The 25,467-nt window shown below is 43.1% G+C and overlaps 1 protein-coding gene across 3 annotated transcripts in view; it reads left to right on the plus strand.

Moving 5' to 3' along the window:
* The window catches only part of COL5A1 (collagen type V alpha 1 chain), a 270,218-nt gene that overhangs the window by 118,772 nt on the left and 125,979 nt on the right, over positions 1 to 25,467 (plus strand). The window contains exon 1 of one of the 3 annotated variants that reach the window (XM_075185735.1): positions 7,644 to 8,102. The exons of the other annotated variants lie outside the window; for them this stretch is intronic. Coding sequence (XP_075041836.1) covers positions 8,003 to 8,102 — 100 coding nt within the window. The 5' untranslated portion in view covers positions 7,644 to 8,002. Of the gene's footprint in view, positions 1 to 7,643; positions 8,103 to 25,467 lie in introns of those variants that run through there. 3 annotated transcript variants of the gene reach the window in all.

Consider the following 25,467-nt stretch of genomic DNA (forward strand, 5'->3'; position numbering starts at 1 on the left):
CATGGCAGAGTAGACACATCAATGAGTGTAAAACTGTGGCACTGTAAAATGACTCTTATTTTAAATTCCTCTATTAACACTCTCCCCACAATGCCTCACTAAACTGGCTAACTGAGGCCTGGAGATATAGACAATAGTGTTATATATGTACATGGCATAATTCATTGGGCGACCACACGTTGCCCTTTGAGGATGGTGGTGCTTGAAATCATTGTTCTTCCTCTGTTAACCATGGTTACCTGCAAGGAAACATGTGCAGTCATCATTGCTTTGCACAAAAAGGGCTTCACAGGCAAGGATATTGCTGCTAGTAAGATTGCACCTAAATCAACCATTTATCGGATCATCAAGAACTTCAAGGAGAATGCTTCAATAGTTGTGATGAAGGCTTCAGGGCACCCAAGAACGTCAAGCATATGCCAGGACCGTCTCCTAAAGTTGATTCAGCTGCGGGTCGGAGCACCACCAGTGCAGAGCTTTCTCAGGAATAGCAGTAGGAAGGTGTGAGTGCATCTGCTCACACAGTGAGGCGAAGACTTTTGGAGGATGGTCTGGTGTCAAGAAGGCCAGCAAAGAAGCCACTTCTCTCTAGGTAAAACATCAGGGACAGACTGATATTCTGCAAAAGGTACATGAATTGGACTGCTGACGACTGGGATAAAGTAATTTTCTCTGATAAATCCTCTTTCAGATTGTTTGGGGCATCTGGAAAAACGCTTATCCGGAGAGAGGGAAAGGTGAGTGCTACCATCAGTCCTGTGTCATGCCAACAGTAAAGCATCCTAAGACCATTCATGTGTAGGATTGCTTCTCAGCCAAGGGAGTGGGCTCACTCACAATTTTGCTTAAGAACACAGCCATGAATAAAGAATGGTACCAAAACATCCTCCAAGAGCAACTTCTCCATTCAAGAACAGTTTGGTGATGAACAATGCCTTTTCCAGCATGATGGAGCACATTGCCATAAGGCAAAAGTGATAACTGATTGGTTCAGGGATCAAAACATAGAAATTTTGGGTCCATGGCCAGGAAACTCCCCAGATTTTAATTGCATTCAGAATTTATGGTCAATCCTCAAATTTCAGGTGGGCAAACAAAATCCAAACAATAATTAGGCAATAATGGGCGGCCATCAGTCAGTATGTGGCCCAGCAGTTGATTGACAGCATGCAAGGGCGAATTGCAGAGGTCTTCAAAAAGAAGGATCAGCGCTGCAAATATTGATTCTTTGCATAAACTTAATGTAATTGTCAATAAAAGCCTTTGACACTTATGAAATGCTTGTAATTATACTTCAGTATACCATAGCAACATCTGACAAAAAGGTCTAAAAACACTGAAGCAGCAAACTTTGTGAAAACCAATACTTGTGTCATTATCAAAACTTCTGACCATGACTGTATATATAAATATATATATATAGAATACAAGACCATGTTCCTATTACAGATAGTAAGGCGCTACTTGTTGGTGTAATTTGTCTTTTGTTCACTCACTGCAAACTAGTTTTCAGTTGTAGACACGGCTAATATCCGTCTATCATTACCATCACCATTTATTTATATAGCACCACCAATTCCGCAGCGCTGTACAGATAATATTTGTCATTCACATCAGTCCCTGTCCAATTTCAGTCTTAATTCCCTAGCACACACACAAACACAGACTAGAGATAATTTTGTCAGCAGCTCATTAACCTACTAGGATGTTTTTGGAGTGTGGGAGGAAACCGGAGCACACAGAGGAAACCCACGCAGACACGGGGAGAACATACAAACTCCACACAATTAAAGCCCTGTTCAGGAATCGAACTCTGTGACGCAGTTGTATTAACCACTGAGCACCACGCAGTTTAGGTAATCTAACTCTAGGCCAGGTCGCATGTGGAAAGATTGGGGACTGGTGCAGCAATCCTGGTCTGGGGCGCACTGGAAGTGAAACCAGGGCAGGAGCAACTTCAGATGGATGAACTCCATAGTGGGGCCGAACCCCAGGTCCCCTAATGCAGGGTGAGGGGTAACTTAGAAGTAAAGCATGTAACTGGGAGTCAAAGGATGAGTTCAGTACAGATTTACATTCAGACTCCAAGAAGGAGCAGTTTGAAAGGAAAGGAGCCATTGCGTATGAATGTATCACAGTGTTACGGTAAACCATACTTGCAGTACTCAGCAATGGTATGAGTAATATGTGGTCCAGTTTAGTAATGTCGAGCCTTAGTGTGTGTGTTTTTTTATATAATTTACCACCCGGTTACCGAAATTCCTGACAAGTATGACATTTATAGAATTTAATGTTTTATTGCTGAGATTCATCTTTCATGCAAATCACGGACATTTCTAAGCCCTGATATATGTAATGCACACACACACACACACATACCTTCCCATGCTGCATGTTTTCCTAAATATACTCTTGTTTTACACCTCTGCTGACCGCACGCCAGAGCCACCTAGTAAATAGAGCCTTCGCTTCAATGGTGTGTTTCATACACCGAGGTTCATTCAAAAATTCCAGTCAAACAAATTCTCTGTTGAGCAGAAAGTTGCAACACGTTTTTTTCTTTACCCTTTTATCCCATTTGGTTCCGTCCCTAAATTTAATATGTACAAGGCCAATAGCAGTTCAGAGAGTCGGGAATCTGACGGATATATGTAGTGGTAAGGCAGGGAAGTGGGTAGTTTTATCACGCCTGATTTTACAGGTAGGAAACTGTTGCCCATTATGGGATCTGCTTGGCCTTGGGTCTCTGGAAGTCTGTATAGATATGCGCTATAGCATGTTTTGTGCTAATGAATAAATTAGCTATATAAATACTGTCAGAAGAGGTGGCCTCTGTGTTCGTGTGTGCCATGCAGGAAATATGTTTTCCTGAAGTTCTGTGGAGAAATGGGATATTCCTCCTGTGTTTCCTCACACTGAGACTACTTTTACTTTTACTGTGAGACTTCGGGTAGATATATGAATGATTATTTCTATTAAGGAAATGTGGAGGTGTTGTCCGTAGCAACCAATCAGATTCTCGCTATCATTTATCTAGTACATTCTAAAACACGATCGCTAGAATCTGATTGGTTGCTATGAACAACACCTCCTCTTTCCTTTCTAGAATGGTTGATAAATCTAACCGTTCGTGTCTGTGCTGGATTTGCATCAAACAACCATGTAGTCTGCATCCGAATCTGATTCAACTTCAAGTATTTAGGAATAAATAAATGGTCTCTTGATTTTTACTTCACACTAGCAAAACCCATCTATTGAGAGGTGTAAATTGGACAAAATGGCACAGTTTGGGGTAACAGAGGCAAATGTGTCCATCAGAAGGAAGACCAGAATGTGGTAGGAGTAGAACCAGGTATCCACATGGTAGTGGAGTAAGCGTACAGAGATCATGGTGTGTGAGAAGCAGGATCAGGAGGTCAATTTGTATCCTATCAAGGGCCAGATAACCAGATCACAACAGGATAAGGAGGACAGATTGTGGCAAGAAAGATACATAACTTGGAGAGTATATTAGGCAGGAAGGACTCGAGGAGCATGTTATGGCAGAGGAAGGTCTTGGGGAGCATGTTGTGGCAGAGGAAGGACTCGGGGAACATGTTGTGGCAGAGGAAGGACTCGGGGGAACATGTTGTGGCAGAGGAAGGACTCGGGGAACATGTTGTGGCAGAGGAAGGACTCGGGGGAACATGTTGTGGCAGAGGAAGGACTCGGGGGAACATGTTGTGGCAGAGGAAGGACTCGGGGGAACATGTTGTGGCAGAGGAAGGACTCGGGGGAACATGTTGTGGCAGAGGAAGGACTCGGGGGAACATGTTGTGGCAGAGAAAGGACTCGGGGGAACATGTTGTGGCAGAGAAAGGACTCGGGGGAACATGTTGTGGCAGAGGAAGGACTCGGGGGAACATGTTGTGACAGAGGAAGGACTCGGGGGAACATGTTGTGGCAGAGGAAGGACTCGGGGAACATGTTGTGACAGAGGAAGCACTCGGGGAACATGTTGTGACAGAGAAAGGACTCGGGGAGCATGTTGTGGCAGAGGAAGGACTCTGGGAGCATGTTGTGGCAGAGGATGGACTCGGGGGAACATGTTGTGGCAGAGGAAGGACTCGGGGAGCATGTTGTGGCAGAGGAAGGACTCGGGGAACATGTTGTGGCAGAGGAAGGACTCGGGGAACATGTTGTGGCAGAGGAAGGACTCGGGGAACATGTGGCAGAGGAAGGACTCGGGGAACATGTTGTGACAGAGGAAGGACTCGGGGAGCATGTTGTGGCAGAGGAAGGACTCGGGGAGCATGTTGTGGCAGAGGAAGGACTCTGGGAGCATGTTGTGGCAGAGGAAGGACTCGGGGAACATGTTGTGGCAGAGGAAGGACTCGGGGAGCATGTTGTGGCAGAGGAAGGACTCGGGGAACATGTTGTGGCAGAGGAAGGACTCGGGGAACATGTTGTGGCAGAGGAAGGACTCGGGGGAACATGTTGTGGCAGAGGAAGGACTCGGGGGAACATGTTGTGGCAGAGGAAGGACTCGGGGGAACATGTTGTGGCAGAGGAAGGACTCGGGGGAACATGTTGTGGCAGAGGAAGGATTCGGGGGAACATGTTGTGACAGAGAAAGGACTCGGGGAACATGTTGTGGCAGAGGAAGGACTCGGGGAACATGTTGTGGCAGAGGAAGGACTCGGGGAGCATGTTGTGGCAGAGGAAGGACTCGGGGAACATGTTGTGACAGAGGAAGGACTCGGGGAGCATGTTGTGGCAGAGGAAGGACTCGGGGAGCATGTTGTGGCAGAGGAAGGACTCGGGGAGCATGTTGTGGCAGAGGAAGGACTCGGGGAGCATGTTGTGGCAGAGGAAGGACTCGGGGAACATGTTGTGGCAGAGGAAGGACTCGGGGGAACATGTGGCAGAGGAAGGACTCGGGGAACATGTTGTGACAGAGGAAGGACTCGGGGAGCATGTTGTGGCAGAGGAAGGACTCGGGGAGCATGTTGTGACAGAGGAAGGACTCGGGGAGCATGTTGTGGCAGAGGAAGGTCTTGGGGAGCATGTTGTGGCAGAGAAAGGACTCGGGGAACATGTTGTGGCAGAGGAAGGACTCGGGGAGCATGTTGTGGCAGAGGAAGGACTCGGGGAGCATGTTGTGGCAGAGGAAGGACTCGGGGAGCATGTTGTGACAGAGGAAGGACTCGGGGAACATGTTGTGGCAGAGGAAGGACTCGGGGAACATGTTGTGGCAGAGGAAGGACTCGGGGGAACATGTTGTGGCAGAGGAAGGACTCGGGGAACATGTTGTGGCAGAGGAAGGACTCGGGGGAACATGTTGTGGCAGAGGAAGGACTCGGGGAACATGTTGTGGCAGAGGAAGGACTCGGGGGAACATGTTGTGGCAGAGGAAGGACTCGGGGGAACATGTTGTGGCAGAGGAAGGACTCGGGGGAACATGTTGTGGCAGAGGAAGGACTCGGGGGAACATGTTGTGGCAGAGGAAGGACTCGGGGGAACATGTTGTGGCAGAGGAAGGATTCGGGGGAACATGTTGTGACAGAGAAAGGACTCGGGGAGCATGTTGTGGCAGAGGAAGGACTCGGGGAACATGTTGTGGCAGAGGAAGGACTCGGGGAACATGTTGTGGCAGAGGAAGGACTCGGGGAGCATGTTGTGGCAGAGGAAGGACTCGGGGAACATGTTGTGACAGAGGAAGGACTCGGGGAGCATGTTGTGGCAGAGGAAGGTCTTGGGGAGCATGTTGTGGCAGAGGAAGGACTCGGGGAACATGTTGTGGCAGAGGAAGGACTCGGGGAGCATGTTGTGGCAGAGGAAGGACTCGGGGAGCATGTTGTGGCAGAGGAAGGACTCGGGGAGCATGTTGTGGCAGAGGAAGGACTCGGGGAACATGTTGTGGCAGAGGAAGGACTCGGGGAACATGTTGTGGCAGAGGAAGGACTCTGGGAGCATGTTGTGGCAGAGGAAGGACTCAGGGAACATGTTGTGGCAGAGGAAGGTCTCGGGGAGCATGTTGTGGCAGAGGAAGGACTCTGGGAGCATGTTGTGGCAGAGGAAGGACTCGGGGAGCATGTTGTGGCAGAGGAAGGACTCGGGGAGCATGTTGTGGCAGAGGAAGGTCTTGGGGAGCATGTTGTGGCAGAGGAAGGACTCTGGGAGCATGTTGTGGCAGATGAAGAACTCGGGGAACATGTTGTGACAGAGAAAGGACTCGGGAACATGTTGTGGCAGAAGAAGGGTTTGGTCACCATGTTTTGGCAGACAATGGCACAAGGGAGCAGATTATGGCAGTGTAAAGGGCACATCCATTGTTGTGACAGACAATGGACCAGGATACCTTATTGTGGCAGTGTAGTTGCTAATTCCCCATGTGATCATCTTGTGGTCTATACATGATGATTTTTTTGTGTCCATGACATTTGGAATTGTCTTATTGGATTTAAGCATTTATCAATTTGCATATGTGTGGGTATAACAAGAAACATTTCAGATGGGCATTGGTTTGTATAAACAGATCCATTATAACTATATTCAGAGATATCTTGTACAGATTTGTATGTGCAAATACAGTGACATAAACTGCATCTCTCCATACACTTCCCTGTACGCCATGGTGTAGCATGATACTAGATTTAGCAGGCCCTTTCAGGAGGGGGGTATCTATAGAATCAAAAATAAAGGCTAATAGTGAAAGAAATGGGAGGAGGGAGAGAACAAAGGGTCCAAAAGAGAATCTATTGGGGAGGACACATGTGGACCGTCAGTGTACTTTTATATATTTACAAATTGTATGTTCGCATTAATAAGCCCTAAGGGGTTTTTGTGGTCTTATTATTCTTCCTTTGCTTATGATGCAGGTGTAATAATTGTCATTTCTTATATTACTCTCAAGGAGAATCGTCTAATAATTTTTTTATTGCAAAGAAAAATATATAAAGTGGATGTAGTGCTGAAAGTTCCTGTGCTTATTACTGTAGCGAGGCTGGTAGTGGAGGCAATGTCCGAATCCATGTCTTCATATGCTTCATATGCAATCATCACAAGCGTTGTGCTCTCCCTGACCCAGGCTATTGGCTTTGTTACTGGACAGGGAGCTTGTCATTAAATCTATTCACCCCTTTATTAGCGGGGTGCAGTGATCAGGATAGTACCACCAAAGGTCGCTCGCTTTTATTGCGCTTGGCTATGTAACACAACTTATGTGTAGGTATTGTAGACTTTTCTGATGACCACAACTGTCAATCACCCGTTTCCCTGCAGTGGCAGCTGTTTAACAAGATCTTCACACTGTGTGAATAGTCTAATGCTTTGTCCAGCCCTATTTGTGTTCTCTGGAATTGTGCATCCAGGGCCAGTAAAAATCATCTGTTCACTAGTTTAACATTGCTTGTCTGCCTGAGGTTACAGAAAAAAATGGATTTGGGGCTTGGGAATGTGCTTTGCTTAACCCTCTGCTCTCCTTGCAGCATGTTCTCTTACAATGCCCCGTCCCACACTTTTATTTTCTCTTCTCCAAACTTTTTTTTTTTTTAACACAAACTTTCCTCCCTCCTCCAACTCCTCTCCCCACCCTCTCTCCCCCTTTTCCTGATCCCAGTGAAAGGAGGTTGAGCTTGCAGCAGTTTAGCTTCTGATTTGCTGTCCCTGTCTGGGACTCACAGTCCTTACATCTCCCTAAAAAGGTTTTTCACTCTCCCATCGGTCGACAAGGGGGCATCACTTCTCAAGACAACCCCAGTAGGACCAGACCAGAGAAGGGGGACAGGAGAGAAGAAGGGACAGGAGGACCTGGGGGTTTGCAGACACTCAAGAGTAACTGCCCAGAAAATACAGCTCCCCCCAAAACACCCCCAAAATCACAATCTAATGGCTTTATAAAAAGTGCAATTCCTCCAGGGTTTCTGCCCTATATTTTTTTTTTTACATTTTTTTTACATTCCAAAATTTTAATTAAGGACCCTGAATCTTAAGGAATTGGACCCACAAAGTGGTGGAGGTAATGAGCATGGATACACATACGAGATGGAAAAGAAGAAGTTGGAGAAAAGATTTGTCTTTCCTTGTAGCACTAACATTTCTGTGTTCCCAGTGCTATGCAGGTAAGGATTCCTTTACACTGAACTGAGAAGATTCGCGCAACTTAACCCTTCACATAAAACACCAGCTGTCTGTGTTCTTTCAACCTCCAGAAATCAGCTTTGCAATACTGTCCTTTTTAGTTGTTAGCATATGTGCAGAATATTGTATCTTCTCTTTGGATCGCATTATTTAGGAGGCCCATGTAAGGGCAAAACACCTAAAATCAGGCTTGTGTGTATTCTCCATCAATCACCGGGGACTCTCTGCACCTATCCTTGCTGCCTGTCCCCTCCTTTCTTCTCAGATATTTCATATTCAGTGTCCAATACACAGTGAAAACTTTCTGACATGTAAACTTAGATCCTCAGCAGCCAACTTACAAACTTGGACAACTTTTTTCTCCCCTTTCTGTGAAACTAGCAAAATTGCGCCACCTAAAGGTTATAGGTGGAACTACCCATAATAATTCTCTTCATTTCCATTCTTTCTCCAATACTGATGTGTACAGCTGTGTACATTATAGTTGGCATATTGACACTCTGCTCCACAAATTACTAGTTTCTTTTTTTCTAATTTAGCTTTCAAAAAAACTGTTTTTTATTTGTGTTACTTAGCAGTTTTTTTTAAATCTTTTTCATGTTCTGCAACATAAGGCAAAAGGGTTCAGAGAGATGGCTATAACATTGCAAATTAAACTTATTTTTTAGGGATCCATTTATTGTATATTGAAAATCATCCTACATACTTGCCACAGAACGTCTATTTCTGCTAAACCTACGGTTTTTTTTTCTTCTTAAGATGACCTTCTTGGTTATTAGGACTGAAGAATGAATATAGGTGTTATGTATGTATCCATAGACACTGTATCAATGTCAAATCATTCAGGATGTCAGTTTCCGTCTTGTTCTGGTGGTATTTGAATGGCTGGGTGTATTCCCTTTATGTTACACTGTATATTATAGAGATATAGCCACAGGGAGTCATTAGACCATATATATCTCAGGGTGATTCCTGCTCCCTAGCGAGCGACCTTGCAACTCAGCAATTCTTTTTCATTGTAGTTTCCAGCTTTAGGTGTATGTTGGGTTATTGCAAGATTATAAACAAATGTCACTGACCTAACTATTCCTGGATACAGTGATAATTCCCCAATATCCTCAAATTCATCTTTCATTTACTGCTGACTTGTTGTTTTATCTGGATGGAATCCAGTTTGTTGTGAGCAGGGGAGATAATATGTTACATACTTTTCAGTTCTGTGGTTTTATTTTTACGGCAAAAGGTTCTTGATTTCTTTATTTTTGTAACCAAGATGTGGCTTTAGAGCAGAGTTAGACATCATAAGGGTCTGCGTCTCTTGTGTAACTATAAATCTCAGCTGTGGCTGAAAGGGCATGCTGGCACCTGTAGTTCCACAGTTTGGACCCTACCATTGTCTATAGAAAGTCTGGTCTATATTGTACCTGTAGCCCATAGAGATTAATTATGTGAACATCTGCAGTTGGCACTTGGTCACAGATATATATCCCTTACACTGTAACCCGCAGGGTATATACATTGTTGAATTGCACATCTGGAGAAGTGGCACGTTGACAAGAAGATATTTGTATTTGTGAAAGGGAAGGAAAGACTGGAGTAAAAGTGAAGTGATGACTATAGAATTCCAAATTACTCCACTTTTATTCCCAGTTTTGCTCTACTCCATTTTCAGAAATGTACGGTGACACAAAGTAACTGATTCACAAGTGTGCAAAAGAAACAATCATTACATTGCTTTGTATTTTCTGTCTTGTTACATTTGTTGATGGCCTTGCTCTCCATCCTTCAATCTAAGAGAACCTTTATACAGACCTTGGTGCTTTATTAAGTTGAAACATTTGCACAATTGCAAAATACTATTTGCCTAAAGCCTTTGTCTCTATGCCTGATTGAGAAGGTAATGTGATTACGTGGTACGACATGTTCTAGACAGACCATTGCTGGTCCTGTTCTTTCACTGGTCCATGATAAGTGAGCTGCATAATCCTCCTCTACATTCCTGGATCTGCAGCCTGAATTATCTGCAGATAAGGTGACCGCTTAAACCCACACAATTGGATTTTGAGTGCTGACTATCAGAACATTATGTAGAGAGCTGAAGTGTAAGTTGAATTCTGCCTAAAATGAGTTTTCCTAGTGCGCTGTGCGGCATCAGGTTTCAAAGAGCAGAGTTATGACCTCTTCATGAAGTTTCATATTGAAGGTGAGACCGGTGCCTGCAGCAAGTGCTCAGTACACAATTCCACCTTACCTAGGAATGTTGTTACTGCAATTTCACCATGCTAGAGTGCGCTATCTGCTTACAGTCTACTTGTACTATTCTGTATCTAATACAGCTTTTCATAGACACTTCTCAGGAAGCATTACAAGTCTCATTAACATCTTTATGGATAGTATAAGTATACTGCAGATCTTGTCTGATTATATTTATTTATATATAATATATATATATATATATATATATAATCTGTGAATGAATTCATTCACAAGTATTGAACTCAGTCCATCTCCACACCTATAAAACATGTTGCTTCTTGCGCCTTCTGAAACATAGGCGGAGCTTCATGAAGAGGTGGGGCCTATCCGCGAGACAGCGGCGTGATATTTCTAAACAAGCAAAGGGTGCCATTTGGGGAACATGGGTATAAAAGCAGTACAGTTTTGACAAATCTCGGCCACTTTTCCATTCATTTTCCGTGGTTCTTATTTTGCAGTTTTCTTGAGCAGAAGAATTTATATATATATATATATATATATATATACACACACCAATTATCTGGTCGTCACAACATGATACTAATATTGCTGAAACATTTGACATATGTTATATAACCTTATACTGTGCGGTATTCTCTCCAGCCGGGCATTAAGAAGTAGCTGGGTGGGGCCGTTGTAATACTTTGCAATTACATTGGAACATGTTGGAGGTTATTGCCCACACCTGCTAGGATTGGTCAGACTGGTGGTCAGTGGTCTAACACGCACTGCTGACTGTACTGCTCATATAGTGCATGTTCTAATAGGAGAATCAATGGTTTATTCTATTATAATAGGACTCTGTTGGGCTCCAAGAGCCAGGCGGCAAGTAAAACCAGCCAGGTGGAGCACCCAGAGAATAGGTGCTGGGGAGAACACTGCTATGAATCTCTTGCTCCACTGTCGCCTTCAGGGGGATCTGTGAGAGATACGTTATGGCATTGTCTATATCTGGTGTAGAAAGCCAATAGCACAGAAGAAATATTTGGCAGGATAATGCAGCTGGCTAACTGACTTTACCTAAATCAAATTTCCTTTGTACTCCCTTGTGAGTAATCTTATGTGGTTACATCATTCCTCCTCAGCCAATAAGAAAATGTGCCAAACAAGCAGAAATACAGATTTATTTTTTTTTCATATTAAGGAACTACGCATGCAGCAAAATTATCCTTTTATCCATAAAACAGTGTATTTCCACTATGGCTTTTTTATGTAGGATTTGAATCCTCAGTTCTTGACAGTCTACTAGGCTAGAGATTTAATTCCTTATGGTTTGCATCAAGTCAGTATCCAACTGGGATCTCTGCTTCTTTGTTAATCTTGAAAATTTTTGGTCCGGGGCCACGTTCTTTATTGTAAAAGTCCAAAAAGAAGAGCTTGACGCCACCCAGCGTTTACGGAGCGCACACCCAGAACCAGACGTTAGGTCACGGCAGCTGGGCTAGTCCATGGCTCCTTGGTGCGTAGGGTTGTAAGACTCTCTGGAATAATCTTCTGTTTAAAATCATTTTGTTTAGTAAATATTACACCAAAGCAACCACTGAACCTCCCATATGTTTTAGGGGTTTGGCAGGGGCGCATTGCTTTTGTTGAGAGGGAACACATATGTTGGCAATTTAAAGCACCCATTTTGCTATACATCAATCTCCCCTCTTGTATGCCATATGTTTCCGATCACCCGAGCTCTGAGTAAGTGTCTATTAAATGAAACTATTAAAAAAGATTTCTTTAAAGGGCAGGAATCCTGCCAGTTTGTTTTATGTATTTTTGTCTCTGCTCCTCTTTTATCGTGTTTCAAATTCCCAGCACGTTTCCTGTCGTTTTAAGTTTTAACTTTAGCTCTCCGTGATGTAATCAATAAGAAGGTTAGTCGTGGTTCTATGGAACTGATTAGCTGTTAGCGATGTGTTTCTATAACTCATACATAGGCACCCATATAAGCTCTGTTTATGGGGCGCTGAGATGAATCGTGGTACAGAAGCACGCAGCGTTTGTATGGCCCTGGAGAATCAAACCATCGCAGTCTATTCTTAGTGGAATGGAGAGTTAGAGAATTATCACAAGATTATTATTATTATTATTACCATTTATTTATATAGCGCCACTAATTCCGCAGCACTGTACAGAGAACTCACTCACATCAGTCCCTGCCCCATCGGAGCTTACAGTCTAAATTCCCTAACACACACAGACTAGGGTCAATTTGATAGCAGCCAATTAACCTACTAGCATGTTTTTGGAGTGTGGGAGGAAACCAGAGCACCCGGAGGAAACCCACGCAAACACGGGGAGAACATACAAACTCCTCACAGATAAGGCCATGGTTGGGAATTGAACTCATGACCCCAGTGCTGTAAGGCAGATGTGCTAACCACTTAGCCATCGTGCTGCCCTAAGATTGAAAATACTATGCAAGAAATTAATTACACTTTAATTTATTTTTCCAGTTCTATTGAAACCCCCCCTGAAAGATATTGATGTTTTTACAAATTTAGCTGCTATCCTCTACACTACTGTGCTGTCTCACTACCCGGTCCGTTATCCTTTAAAGCCTGGCATGTCGGTTACAGTGGCTTTTTTTTTTGTTAACACCAACTTTACACACCAATGTCTGTGCCACTCTTAATAGAAAGCCCGACTGCAAAAATAAATTGGCACGTGCAATGACCTTTTAATCTTCTAGTCTGTTGCTCGTCTCCTCTTTGTGCCCTTGATCCACCTGTTTCTACGTGAGGCCAGTGTCGGACTGGCCTGCCGGGGAGCCGGGGTATCCCCCGGGAGGCCCTGTTGCCTGATAACCCCGCCCTCTTTGTTGGTGAGGCAGAGCAGAGAATTACCGAGTTGCGGTCAGTCTACATATGAAACGGAGACTGTCAAACTAATCCCTGCCTACAGCCAGCACGTGAGAACACTTCCTGCTCCTGAGACAGAGAGAGGCAGAAATGCTTCACAGTGACACAGATCTCAGATTACTCCTTCTGCTGTAGTTGCAGGCGTCCTGTAGTCATAAAGTTGCCATCCTAACTGCAGTGTGAGTCCGTGTAATCAGTAAGTAATAAATCGTGCAAACTTCTCTAGAGCTCTCCACTGTGTGACCTCGGAGGGAGGGAGATAAATTAGAATGGCTTCATTGCAATATACGTCTTCAGTGCCTCTATAAAAGGATCCTATTGCAGCTGACCAATGAATGGATTCCTAATAAACTAGTAACCAAATTCACTGTTTATATCATGTTCCATGTTTATTTGTTTTCAATCAATTGTGGGACTCTATTCCCTATAGAAGCATATCTTAATCAGAATAAAACACATTCAGACAGTTAGGTCCTTATAGGATTGCATCTGCTATATGCTTTAATATTAATGTTTTGCTTTTGTCCTTTGTAGTGGCATTGGATTATTATTGAGTGTACATTTTGTGGGTAGATCATTTTTTAGAGTCCTGTTTTTATTTGCCAGTGTCTAGAGTGTAATTAGATTTATGTAATATTTTAAATGTGCATATATTTTTATGCTAATAATTTTGTGGTCTCCATAGTGCTTCATGGATATATTAATTTTTAGTCTATACCCTTATATTGTGGTTTTCATATGATGAACGGTTGATCTCTAGTACTGTAGTATAGCATTTGTTTTCTGTGTACACTATGAGGGGAGAGAACACTAACCACAAAGAATGGACAGCACACAAATAGCTGATGATGATTGATTGTATTCAATTCATCCCTCCCCTTTCCCTGTCTCCCCTGTTTCACACAGTGCCCTCCATGCTGCATTTGCTCCCCTTCACTTACTTTCCTATTGACTTCTTTCTTCTCTTCTGTCTTTTCCTTCGCGGCTCCTCACTGCAAATGTCCTCTTTTTCTTTATGGACCATACTAAGGTGCTATACGTTGTCCTCCATGGCCTGACCCCATCCCCTTTAATGACTGACCACAACCCCTCTTACAGTTGGCCACACCCCATTGTAGTGGGCCCCTACCGCTGCATTTCCCCCGGTGGGCCCTTCATGTCCCAGTCCGACACTGCGTGAGGCTATCCTGAAAACCTTTTGGGAAGTCCTTTGGAACCTGCCCTATGAATAACACTTTCATCATGAAGACCCTGAGGGTCAGACTGCAGTGCTGTGTCCTCTGACATTTTGTGGTTCATTGAGTACACGCGGGATCTGAAAGACCAGGCGCGTTCTCAAAGGCTCCCTGCAGTATAGTGTCCTAAGTACCAAGCGTTAAAGCTTGTGAGCGCTGCAGGCGACATTGAAATTGAAAAAACTATTGATTGCTTCTCAGAAAGTTTGCGTGTGTAGGTCTGTTCGCTTACATCATTTTTTTATGAATGATCAGTGTTAAAAGGCATTTAGCAGGCTTTAAGAATACGCTTTGATGTTTGGTTTCAACGGCTGTGTGTTCGAGCTCTGTTGATTATTTGTAGCAAACCTTTGAAATGCTTATTTAATAATAGTGGGTATAGTAGCAATTAAAAATACACTTGGCCTCTACACATATTGGAAGCAGCCATTTTGTGAACCATTATTCTTGAGAATTTAGCTTATCAATTCGCTAACTAGGAACCAGTGAATTGATAGGTAGTATTTGCAAGGTTGTGGATCAGCAGACACAACGGCTGCTTCCACTGTGATTAATCGTCAGTGGACCTTAAAAATCATCCAGTTTCTTTCCTTAGTATAGTTTACACCAGTCATTGGCAAACTGAGATACTTCAAGGGCCTTCCAACATTCAAATGTTGCAAGGCCTTCGTTAATCATCATCATCAGCATTTATTTATATAGCACCACTAATTCCGCAGCGCTGTACAGAGAACTCACTCACATCAGTCCCTGCCCCATTGGGGCTTACAATCTAAATTTCCTAACACACACACACACACACACACACACACACACACACACACACACACACACACACATAGACAGACAGACAAACTAGGCTCAATTTGTTAGCAGCCTACCAGTATGTTTTTGGAGTGTGGGGGGAAACCGGAGCACCCGGAGGAAACCCACGCAAACACGGGGAGAACATACAAACTCCTCACAGATAAGCCATGGTCAGGAATTGAACTCATGACCCCAGTGCTGTAAGGTAGAAGTGCTAACCACTACGCGACCGTACTGCCCCGGTAATGAAAAGATGGCTCCAAAACAACCTCGGTACACGCATATCACTCGGTCCTTAATTTCCCTTATATGCTGCAAAGTTCCCCCATATTACAATCAGATCCCACATATTGCCAAAATACCCCCACATGACAATAACACCTTTATGATATGCCACTCTGACATTCCCACATGCCGCTCCCTCCTCTTCACATGCCCCCACTCACTGGCTAATGTAAATACCTGCACAGCCAGAGCCCTCTGATTGGTTGGTTGTACTACGTGATCTCCTGCATTGTGCACAGGAAGTAACATGCGCAGAACGGGGGCACAGAGCTGGAGGCCTCAGATGAAGGCTCACCACCACTGCACTATTCCTTTTGAAATGTTCACCAACCGTTTCCATAATTGCTGCTCAGGAACATTTGTCAATCAACCTGGTTAGAGGATATGCTGCACAATTAGAGATTTTAAGGAATCCTCCCAGACTCCCCGGGAGAGTAGACCACCCGCAACGGAACACAGCGTCTCCTCTTGTAAAGTGGGCGGGGCCTTGATGACTTGGGGACCTGATGACGCAAATCCCATCGTCATACCAGCTGTTGCCCTTTGGAGATCCAGAAAGGGGGCAAGTTTGGTTTTCAGTTGGAAAAAAAATATATAACAAACATTCTATAATATTGAAATGAAATTGTGCAATGCCACGTCTGCTTTTTACTCATTAGCATACGAAGAGGTGTAAAATGGTGATATAACATTATAGACTGCGGAGCACAGATAAGGATGATCTTAAAGAAAAGCGAGGGCAAACCCTAACCCTAACCCTCCTCTTTAATAGAATATCTATTACTGCCTATGTCACAGGCAGTAATTCCCAACAACCGATCTTCTACAAGCTGCAACCAGTTATATTTATTTAAACCCTTTGAAATCAACGAGGCAGATTGTGTTTTATTTATATCAAAACACTGATGCATATTTATCTTTTATATTTTTAGTAAAAAGTGAATTCACAAGACTGACATGAGTTGTTTGTTCTTTGAGCTTCGCTTGGCAGCTTTTGGAAGCCCTGCGCTTGGCACATTGGAAGTTTAGATTATTCTCTTGCAGATTCCTGCCTCACATATCTCATTCTGTGTGATGCAGTTCAAAGTAGCTGTTGCTAGTCTAGATGTGAAGAGCAGCAGGCTGGCACGGCCAGTTACACGATCTGTCGGAGGTTGGAAACTTTCTACTTCACCTACAGATTTGGATTTATAAAAATATAGAGATGTTTTGGCTTTGGAAAACCTGCACGAAGGATTAGTGTGACAACACAAAACATCATCCGCACTGCAGGCTCCATCAGAAATGATTCTTATACTCCTGTTAGTATCAAACAGTCAGTAGAAGATAGGCAGGTGCACTATTTCTTTGGCCTAACTCTATGACTAGTCCAATGAACCTTGTTGTGTGGGGAAAGGTGAGAAAATAAATGTCTTATGGCAATATAAGCTCAACAGGAAGCTTTCTCCATTGTTAGGTGCACGCAGGTGCCCCCCCCCCCCCCCCTCAGGAGCAGAGCACAACTTACCGCCCTACTGTCCTTGCAGACAGTCCACCAAAATCGAGACTGTCCCATCAGAATTGGGATAGTTGTTAGACAGTGCTGCCCTCTCAGACCTATTCTTGCAGACTACCTACTGCTCTTGTCTTAAGCTTAGTTGTTACTTGTCTGGATCCTGGAATGATGGAAACTATTCTCCTTCTGAGAGGCCGAGAAAATGAGTGAACATTTTTCGGCTTCCCTCCCCCTATCAGTCTTGATATTACATTAATAGAAGCAATGTTTAATAACACAAATTTGATTAATAGCATTCGAATTTAATAAAGAGAGCCCCAACATTACATTAATAGCCACTGAAATATATTAATAGCCACCACATTACATTAATACCTACTCCCAGACCCCACATAATATGAACCTCCCCACAGCAGTTCTCACATAACATAAATACTCCACATACTAATCCAACACACTACACTTACCAGCTCTGTAGAATCCTGTATGCAGCTGACTCCAGTGCCCCACGTAAGTGCTATAGTTGTGAGGTCTCTGTGGCTGAGGACAGGGATCGCATGAAGGAGGGAATAAAGGACATGGAGGAACCTATCAATTTTGCTGGTATATATATATTTATTTTCACGAATAACGTGCCGAAGGAGGGCTGCCAACATATTTGGCCTTCCACAAATAATTGGCCCATATTATAGCAGTAATCCTTCACACATCTTCAACAACAGCCTACTGCGGACATAATAATAATCACTCAGGCAGCTGTGTCCTTCTGTAGAATAATTATGGCTGTACCAATTTCCTTGTGGGAAATTTCCTGTGTGATTGCTGCCAGGGTCCAGAGAGACCCAGGAAATACTCTAACAACAGAATATGTTATGTAAACACTGATTGCAGAGTTGTTGCAGCCCCAAAGGAAAACCTTTCACTTCACTCTTTCTGCTCTTATCTGTGAAAAACAACAGTGGACAAGATGCAGATGCCATCTTGCCACCCTTACCATGCGTATAAATAGTTGGAATGACAGCTGTGATATAGAGAATAGATCTATCTTCTAGGGGTCCGAACCAACAGCTCCATTATAAAGAAATATCTTGCTGACTAACCTTCTGAAACCATGCTGTTCTGGGGCCTCCCTGTCCTGTACGGGAATTTGAGCCTGGCCACATTTTAGCGGGCCATCAGGTCAGGAGGAGAGGGCGGCTGGTACATGTTTGCTCCAGATTTCCCAGCAGGCATGCTGTGATTGGGAGCAGGTCATGTATATCAAGAACGTTTATTTCCATAACCACAGAGAGATACATAGCTTGAATTATTACTTAATGTGGAATTTGCTTTAATTGGTCATTATCCTCTCTCTAAACTTTTTTTGCTGTCAGGAGAGAAGCACCATATGTTTCAGTTCACAGTGAAAGGGAAATTGCAAGCCCTGCTGGAGATGGGAAATCTGTGTCATCGTTGTAGGGTAACTGCCTGAGCGCCTCTGTAAAAGAAATAAAAGTTGCTCAAGTATCCTCTGTGTTGGTCATTGTGTGGCTTTCCAGCTGTTGTGGAACTACAAGTTACAGCATGGCTTGGGCAGCACGGTGGCTCAGTGGTTAGCACATCTGACTCACAGCACTGAGGGTCATGAGTTCAGTTCCCGACCATGTCCTTATCTGTGTGGAGTTTGTATATTCTCCCCGTGTTTGCGTGGGTTTCCTCCGGGTGCTCCAGTTTCCTCCCACACTCCAAAAACATACTGGTAGGTTAATTGGCTGCTATCAAATTGACCCTAGTCTCTCTCTGTCTGTCCGTGTGTGTGTGTCTGTATGTGTGTTAGGGAATTTAGACTGTAAGCTCCAATGGGGCAGGGACTGATGTGAGTTCTCTGTACAGCGCTGCAGAATTAGTGGCGCTATATAAATAAATAAATGATGATGGCTTGTTTTAGAGAAGATGTTAGATGGTTGTCTATGATACGTTGACCTTCAGTCATACTTGCCTATTTTTTATACCTCACTTACGAGATATTCTGGAGGGGAAGTCCAAGGTGCGCGTGCAGGGTAGCGTGATTCACGTTATCATGGCCCTGCCCCCGCTTTGCGCACTGCTGCCTATCTCAGCATGGCGCAGCGGTGTTCAGGGCCATGAGTATGCGTTTTGCAGCCACTCTACTCATATTCCCCTCCACCCACTTTGCAAGAAGATTGGGCAGGAGTCTGGGAGGGTTCCCTGAAATTCGGAAGTCTCCCAGACATTTCGGGAGAGTAGGTGAGTAAGTAGATGTGGTTTCTTCATAGGAATAAGAAGTTAAAAGCCCCCCTGCACCGTAACAAGAAAATGAGCTTATTTGCAACATATTTACAGAACGGATCAAATTGTTAAAACAAAAGCTTTATCTCCCACCCAAATAATGGGATTCCCAACCCTATGATCCTATGTACCATCCAGTTGTTTGCTTGTAACACTGGAGTGTAATTGAAGTGGACAGTACGTAAATATAGACATGGCGTGTGACAGCTGTGGGATATTTAGGCCTTACAGCGTGCTATTTGCAGGACCTCCGGTCTCCAGTTAGACTACGGAATACAGTTCCAGAGTTTGTGGTCATCGCTCTTGGCCAGAAAGTTTCTTTGTCTGATCCTGAGGGCGTGGAAAGCGAATATCTGATTTGATTCTTAAGTTAATGCAAAGTTTAGAGGAAAGTAATGTTTTAACTTCCATGATTTTATATATGTGAGTGTAGTGTAATCAGTTTTACAATAAAATAATTGCCTGGTGTCCCGCCCCCTGTTTTATGATTGGAGAATCACAGTGACTGCAGGCCCTGTGTGACTGTGTATGAGTCCTGTATATCATCTACACGATCTCTCCGTTCAGTCTGTTAGTCTATTTCCTGGTAATGCAGCCACCAATTGCCCAATGAAAAGTAACAAAGTGTAATTTAGGGGAAAGGCTATACAGATAACAATTGCACAAAGCTATGGTTCAACCACAACATAGTAACAATGTATCCTTTCTTTCTACATACAAATGTATCCAATCGTGTCCAGCTTTATATTTCGTGGGACAAAGACTGATCCATGTAATATGATATGTTTCACTGTTGGGCTTGGGTTTGAAATGTTGGGGATATGTGGCCTATTCTAGGGGGATTGTCTTGGGCTGGCACTCACATATCTTACATCTGCCCAGAAATATACATTTGGGGGTTGCACGAAGAGAACGGAAGTTAGTTTGTTGGTTGCAGATGATTTCAATTAGCAGAAATTAGCTCAGATTCTAAAGCCTTCAGTTTAAAATTGTTGTTGTATAAAAGAACGTACTTGCTTTGAGCACTTTTATAGAATGATCAGTGGGTATGAGAATTATTAAGATACTATCCTGGAGGACCCTCCATTTCCAAGATGCACTAATCTAAGTTGGCAAAATGCCCAGTCTGCCAAGGGGCGCTGGGGCGTCCCGGATCAGCAGCTGGTGGGTGGTTTAATGAAGTAGGGAATTGCAGAGTTCCCTGGCAACGGATCCACGCCTTGAAAAGAGCTTCTGTGTTTTCTGTCATGTTCTCTGTTCAGTGGTTGTTCCTGTCTATACATCGATCCCAATGTACGGAAAATGGATATGTTCTCTGACACTGGACTCCTGATAACCCCAGCAGCAGAGTGGTCTCCCCCCGCCCCCCTCCTCTTACACGACTCCCCCTCGCTCGCTCACTTCTTTTGGAAAAATATTGTAGATTTGTCTTCAATGTTATTTCATGTCATTTGCCCTGCAGGTAATCTGATAAGTAACAAGCAGGAGATTACATATTTGATTAATTCTTATCTAAAATTAGAATCCGAAACGCTTGCGGCTAGGCATGCATTGTACCTCCAAGGTGTGTTTGGCACTGATGGGGTGGGGGAGAATGCTAGAAAAAAAAAAAGATTGCACAACCTAAACCTTGCAGTAATTTCCAAAAATATATGAGTAATTCTAACTGGTGTATGGCCTGGTGCTGATCAGACAAGTGGTGCTATTTAATTTTATCAGCCTTCTTTGAAAGCAATGGATGAAATAAAAGAGGCCAGGCCCCTGTTCACTCACCCACCGAGTTATGTATAATTGTATAATTCTGTCCTACTTCCATAGCCGGCAGCTTCCTGGAATGTAATAGGCTCTCCGTATATTGCCAAGTTTTCTGGATCAAAGAGAGATGCGATGTTCAGTCATTTAGGGCCAGTCGGGCAATCTCTGCTCTAGAGGGGCTTGTACCTTTAAGTGCCTCATGGGAAGGAATACAGAACCTCATAGTGGGCCTGATTCATTAACAAACACAAAGCAAACGTAATGTGCGTTTCTTTTTAAAAAGCGCACATACATCGGGTATATACACGTCCGTATTCAACAAGGAGCAGATGTGAAGATACGTCTGGTGATGAATACGGGTCTAGGTGCGCTCTGCTCTAACAGACACTACAGGATACATCCAATACATATGTGGGATATAAAGTCTCAAAAGAACGCACAGACAAAGAAAATATTCACTTGTCACCTGTTAATAATATAGGGCCTGATTCATTAAGGATCTTAAATGAAGAGGTATCTTATTTCAGTCTCCTGGACAAAACCATGTTACAATGCAAGGGGTGCAAACTAGTTTTCTGTCTTGCACATAAGTTAAATACTGACTGTTTTTTTATGTATCAACTTTAAATTTCAGTGTACAAATAAGATATCAAGTATTTGTGTGCTACATGAAAAAACAGTCAGTATTTAACTTATGTGCAAAATAGAAAACTAGTTTGCACTAGGGATGTGCACCGGCGACTTTTGGTGTCTCGTGTTTTGTGTTTTGGATTCGGATTTGCTTGAGGTTTTGGGTTCGGATTTGTTTCGCAAAACACCTGACGAAAGGTTTTGGTTCGGATTTATTTTGAAAAAAACATAAAAAGTGCTAAAAACCAGTTTTGTGGTTTTTTTTTTCACTCCTACGCTATTATTAACCTCAATAACATTCAATAACAATCATTTCCACTAATTTCCAGTCTATTCTGAACACCTCACAATATTGTTTTTAGGCCAAAAGGTTGCACCGAGGTAGCTTGAGCACATAATGTCAAAAAAAGAGGTACAAGATGGAATTGTTCTGGGCCCTCCCTCCCACCCCTCGGGAGATTCGACGCGAGACTCGGACAACAGAGCCTTGTTTTCATTTTTTTGCCCGCCGGAAATATCCAAACAGTGCTCGGATCCCGTTTGTATCCGTTTGTATCCGCAATGTTCGGGTGGGCTCGGATTAGCGGAATCCGAGCCCGCTCATCTCTAGTTTGCACCCCATGCATTATAACATGGTTTTATCCAGGAGACTGAAATTAGATAATTCATTTAAGATCCTTATTGAATCAGGCCCATAGTGATTAATGACCATTAAAACATAAAAAAAAGTTGTTTTATTTCCATAAAATACATTTATTAGGATGATATTAATGTCTACTGTACATAAAATACTTTTTTACAGTTGCTCCTGAATACAAACAAACATATGTTCTAGCTGTATACACAGCGTTATCACTAGTAATCAGCACTTACACCTGACCTGTAGCTGGTGCAAGTGACGCGACAGAATCACATGTACCTGAGAGATGCCCAAAGCCTGAATCGGATGCTGCTGTGTGCGCTCCAGATTGGCACACCCTTACTGTACAGTGACTACGTGCATACACCCAGTTCGCTCCCCATTCAGCCTCTGAAATCATAGGATGTAGTAAGGGTCTTTTTTACTCAAAGACCAATTGGACGTTTCTCTAGTGTATGGTCGGGTTCTGCGCATGCACACAGTATTTGATTATGCTTGGTACAGCTACCCTGCCTCTCAGTACCAGCACCATCTGTAATGAAAAGAATGGCTCCAGGCGGCCCAGCTACGCGCCCCCACCTGAGCTTAAACTTTCCAAGTTATTAAAAGTTTTACTATTAATAGCAGATTAATGGTATTTCCTCTCTGCTTTACACACACAAAGAAACTGATTTATATAAGTTTACACTTTAGTCAGGTAGGAATCCTTGAGATTAATCAGCAAATTATCCCGTGTCTGGTCACTCTTACACACATGTACAGTTCATATCGCCATCGGGCGTACTGATGAGTCCGCTATCTGCTACGCTAAGTGGTTCGCTCCTACAACTTATCCAGTCTTCCCAGCCAAACGGAAGAGTGATGGTTTCACCCAGAGTCTGATCTGTGATTGGCCTGTATTGTATTTATTGTTAGGGAGAGGAAATGTTCTGCTATGTATTATTCCTATATCAACGATCACCCAAGACTCTTATCTTGTTGTTGTTGTTGTTGTTGTTATTATTATATTTATTTCTATAGTTCCAACATATCTCTCTACGCTTTAAAGGGCAATGACGTACATCACCATTGCCTGTTGTGTTATTTATGCAGCATTGCCCATGAGTATCCTGCGTCGTGTATCCTGCGTTGAATCCATCCTCATTGTTGACATTTCTTCTTTTTGGATTGGAGCAAGTTGTGTGTTGGGAAGCAACAGGATTGCAGTCGCATTGGCAGCCGCCGGTATTGTCCCATGCCTGCTGGCTACGCTTAACATGCTGTAATTGGAGTATTGTGTCTATCCAAGACCGTTTTATTGGGTATTTTAATTCCAGCGGTCTGTTATACAGCCCAGAATGACTTGTGAATGTTACATGATGCACCTAAAAACACATGGTCTGGCTGCCTGTACTTCTTTCATTTACACATCTAAGAGAAAGGGAGACGTAGGTGACTATATAAAATTACAATAGTTGATTAAATAAATCTTCCCAAGAAACTTAAAATAAAATCTCTAATATGGGAAAATATAGAGTCATCAAACGCCAAGGCTAATATTTCTCCAGACACCACAGAATAGTCTGGGAATGGGGGCATTCACGCTACCACAGGACAAACCTTGTCTGCTTTTAACACACATTTGAAATGATCTGACAGATTTCTTCCACTTAGTCATGTACAGTATGTGAGAGAGTGATTATGACATTAGTCTTCGCTCTTTGCAGACAGGACCAGACAAACAGTGGGATGGATGATGAAAGTGGCAGGTGGTCAGCAGTAGGAGATACTACCCACAAAGCAGAAGTAAAGCGATAAGACACTTGGAGGTTTATGTATCAGAGAAAAAACCCAGATCCAGCAAAAATGGAAGTTTTCGCCAGATTTCGGGTTCTCGGGATGGCATTAGTCAGGGGTCATTGTAGGGGGAAAAATATTTTTATTAGGAAAGTATTTTTTTTACATTTTTTTTTTAATAAAACCGTTACATTGGTTCATTTCACCAGCACGCAAATTCCATTTCTGTATAGATGGTGTTTAAAATAATGTTTATCCATAATGCTTATTGTGACAACCCTGTGTTTTGTCATTTAAAAGTTGTTAATAAAGTTTAAAAAAACACAGGAAAGAAGAGACTGGGATTTGCTGAGATGTGTGTTGCTGTGTTATAAGCAGCAGCTTGATGGATGTGCGCCTAATAAATAAAAAATAAAGTCTTAATTCCAGGACAATCTGCTGCTAATTAATGGACGGAGACTTTATGAATTACCAATTGCAGAGGGCAAGTGGCATATTCTGTGTTTCTTTGTGGCAGTCCTCGGATTATATTGTTACCCATAACCACTAGCTGTCCTTGATTTATAGGTGCTGTGTTTTATAGTTCTGTCTATTAGGGCTCGTCCCCCAACAATGCAATAATGTGACCTTAGTAAACGCACACATGGATAATTATTGGACTTTTATTATACAATTTGTTGCATTTTGTTTTATTCATGTTGTGTTGTATGTTATGAAACTTATTATCCTTGATAATGAGCTGTATGGATACAGCAATTGTTATTACATCATGAAGTTTGATAGTATTATGGTATATGCAGGGTGGAAGTTACTGTCTTGTCTTGCAGTGGGGTGCTGGGTAGGGTCAGAACAAGGACTTGGGATCAGCTAGTCCCCAATATGCTGAGTACTGATCCATCTTTACCTCCTCCCTGTCCTGTGTGGTGGAACAAGAGGGTGGGGTGTCAGACCTGCATACCGCACATTGCAACATGTTCAAACCTGAGACTGTGGGACTGTTTCCAAATGATAGGTGATGGATTTTTCATTATTAAAGAACGTGTTATGAAATATGTTGCCAGTAGGCATAGCAGATGACAGGAGAGCAATCAGACGCGATTTCCACGTCTGCTGCATGTCTGAAAGGAAAATTTATAGTAAGATGTTAATATCTCAAATACTTTGTGCATATTTTGATTGTATGTAACACGTTTGCAATTGATATGTTATGAAGGAGCTTGCAGCTTTTTTATCTCTAATTGCTCTTGGTGTTACTATTTATTCACTTTTATGACCAAGATTTGTTAAAGCATTGCAGCCCCCAAGGCATGTATACATATGTACTCT

The sequence above is a fragment of the Mixophyes fleayi genome, chromosome 9 (assembly GCF_038048845.1).
Source record: "Mixophyes fleayi isolate aMixFle1 chromosome 9, aMixFle1.hap1, whole genome shotgun sequence".
In the NCBI taxonomy this organism is placed as follows: domain Eukaryota; kingdom Metazoa; phylum Chordata; class Amphibia; order Anura; family Limnodynastidae; genus Mixophyes; species Mixophyes fleayi.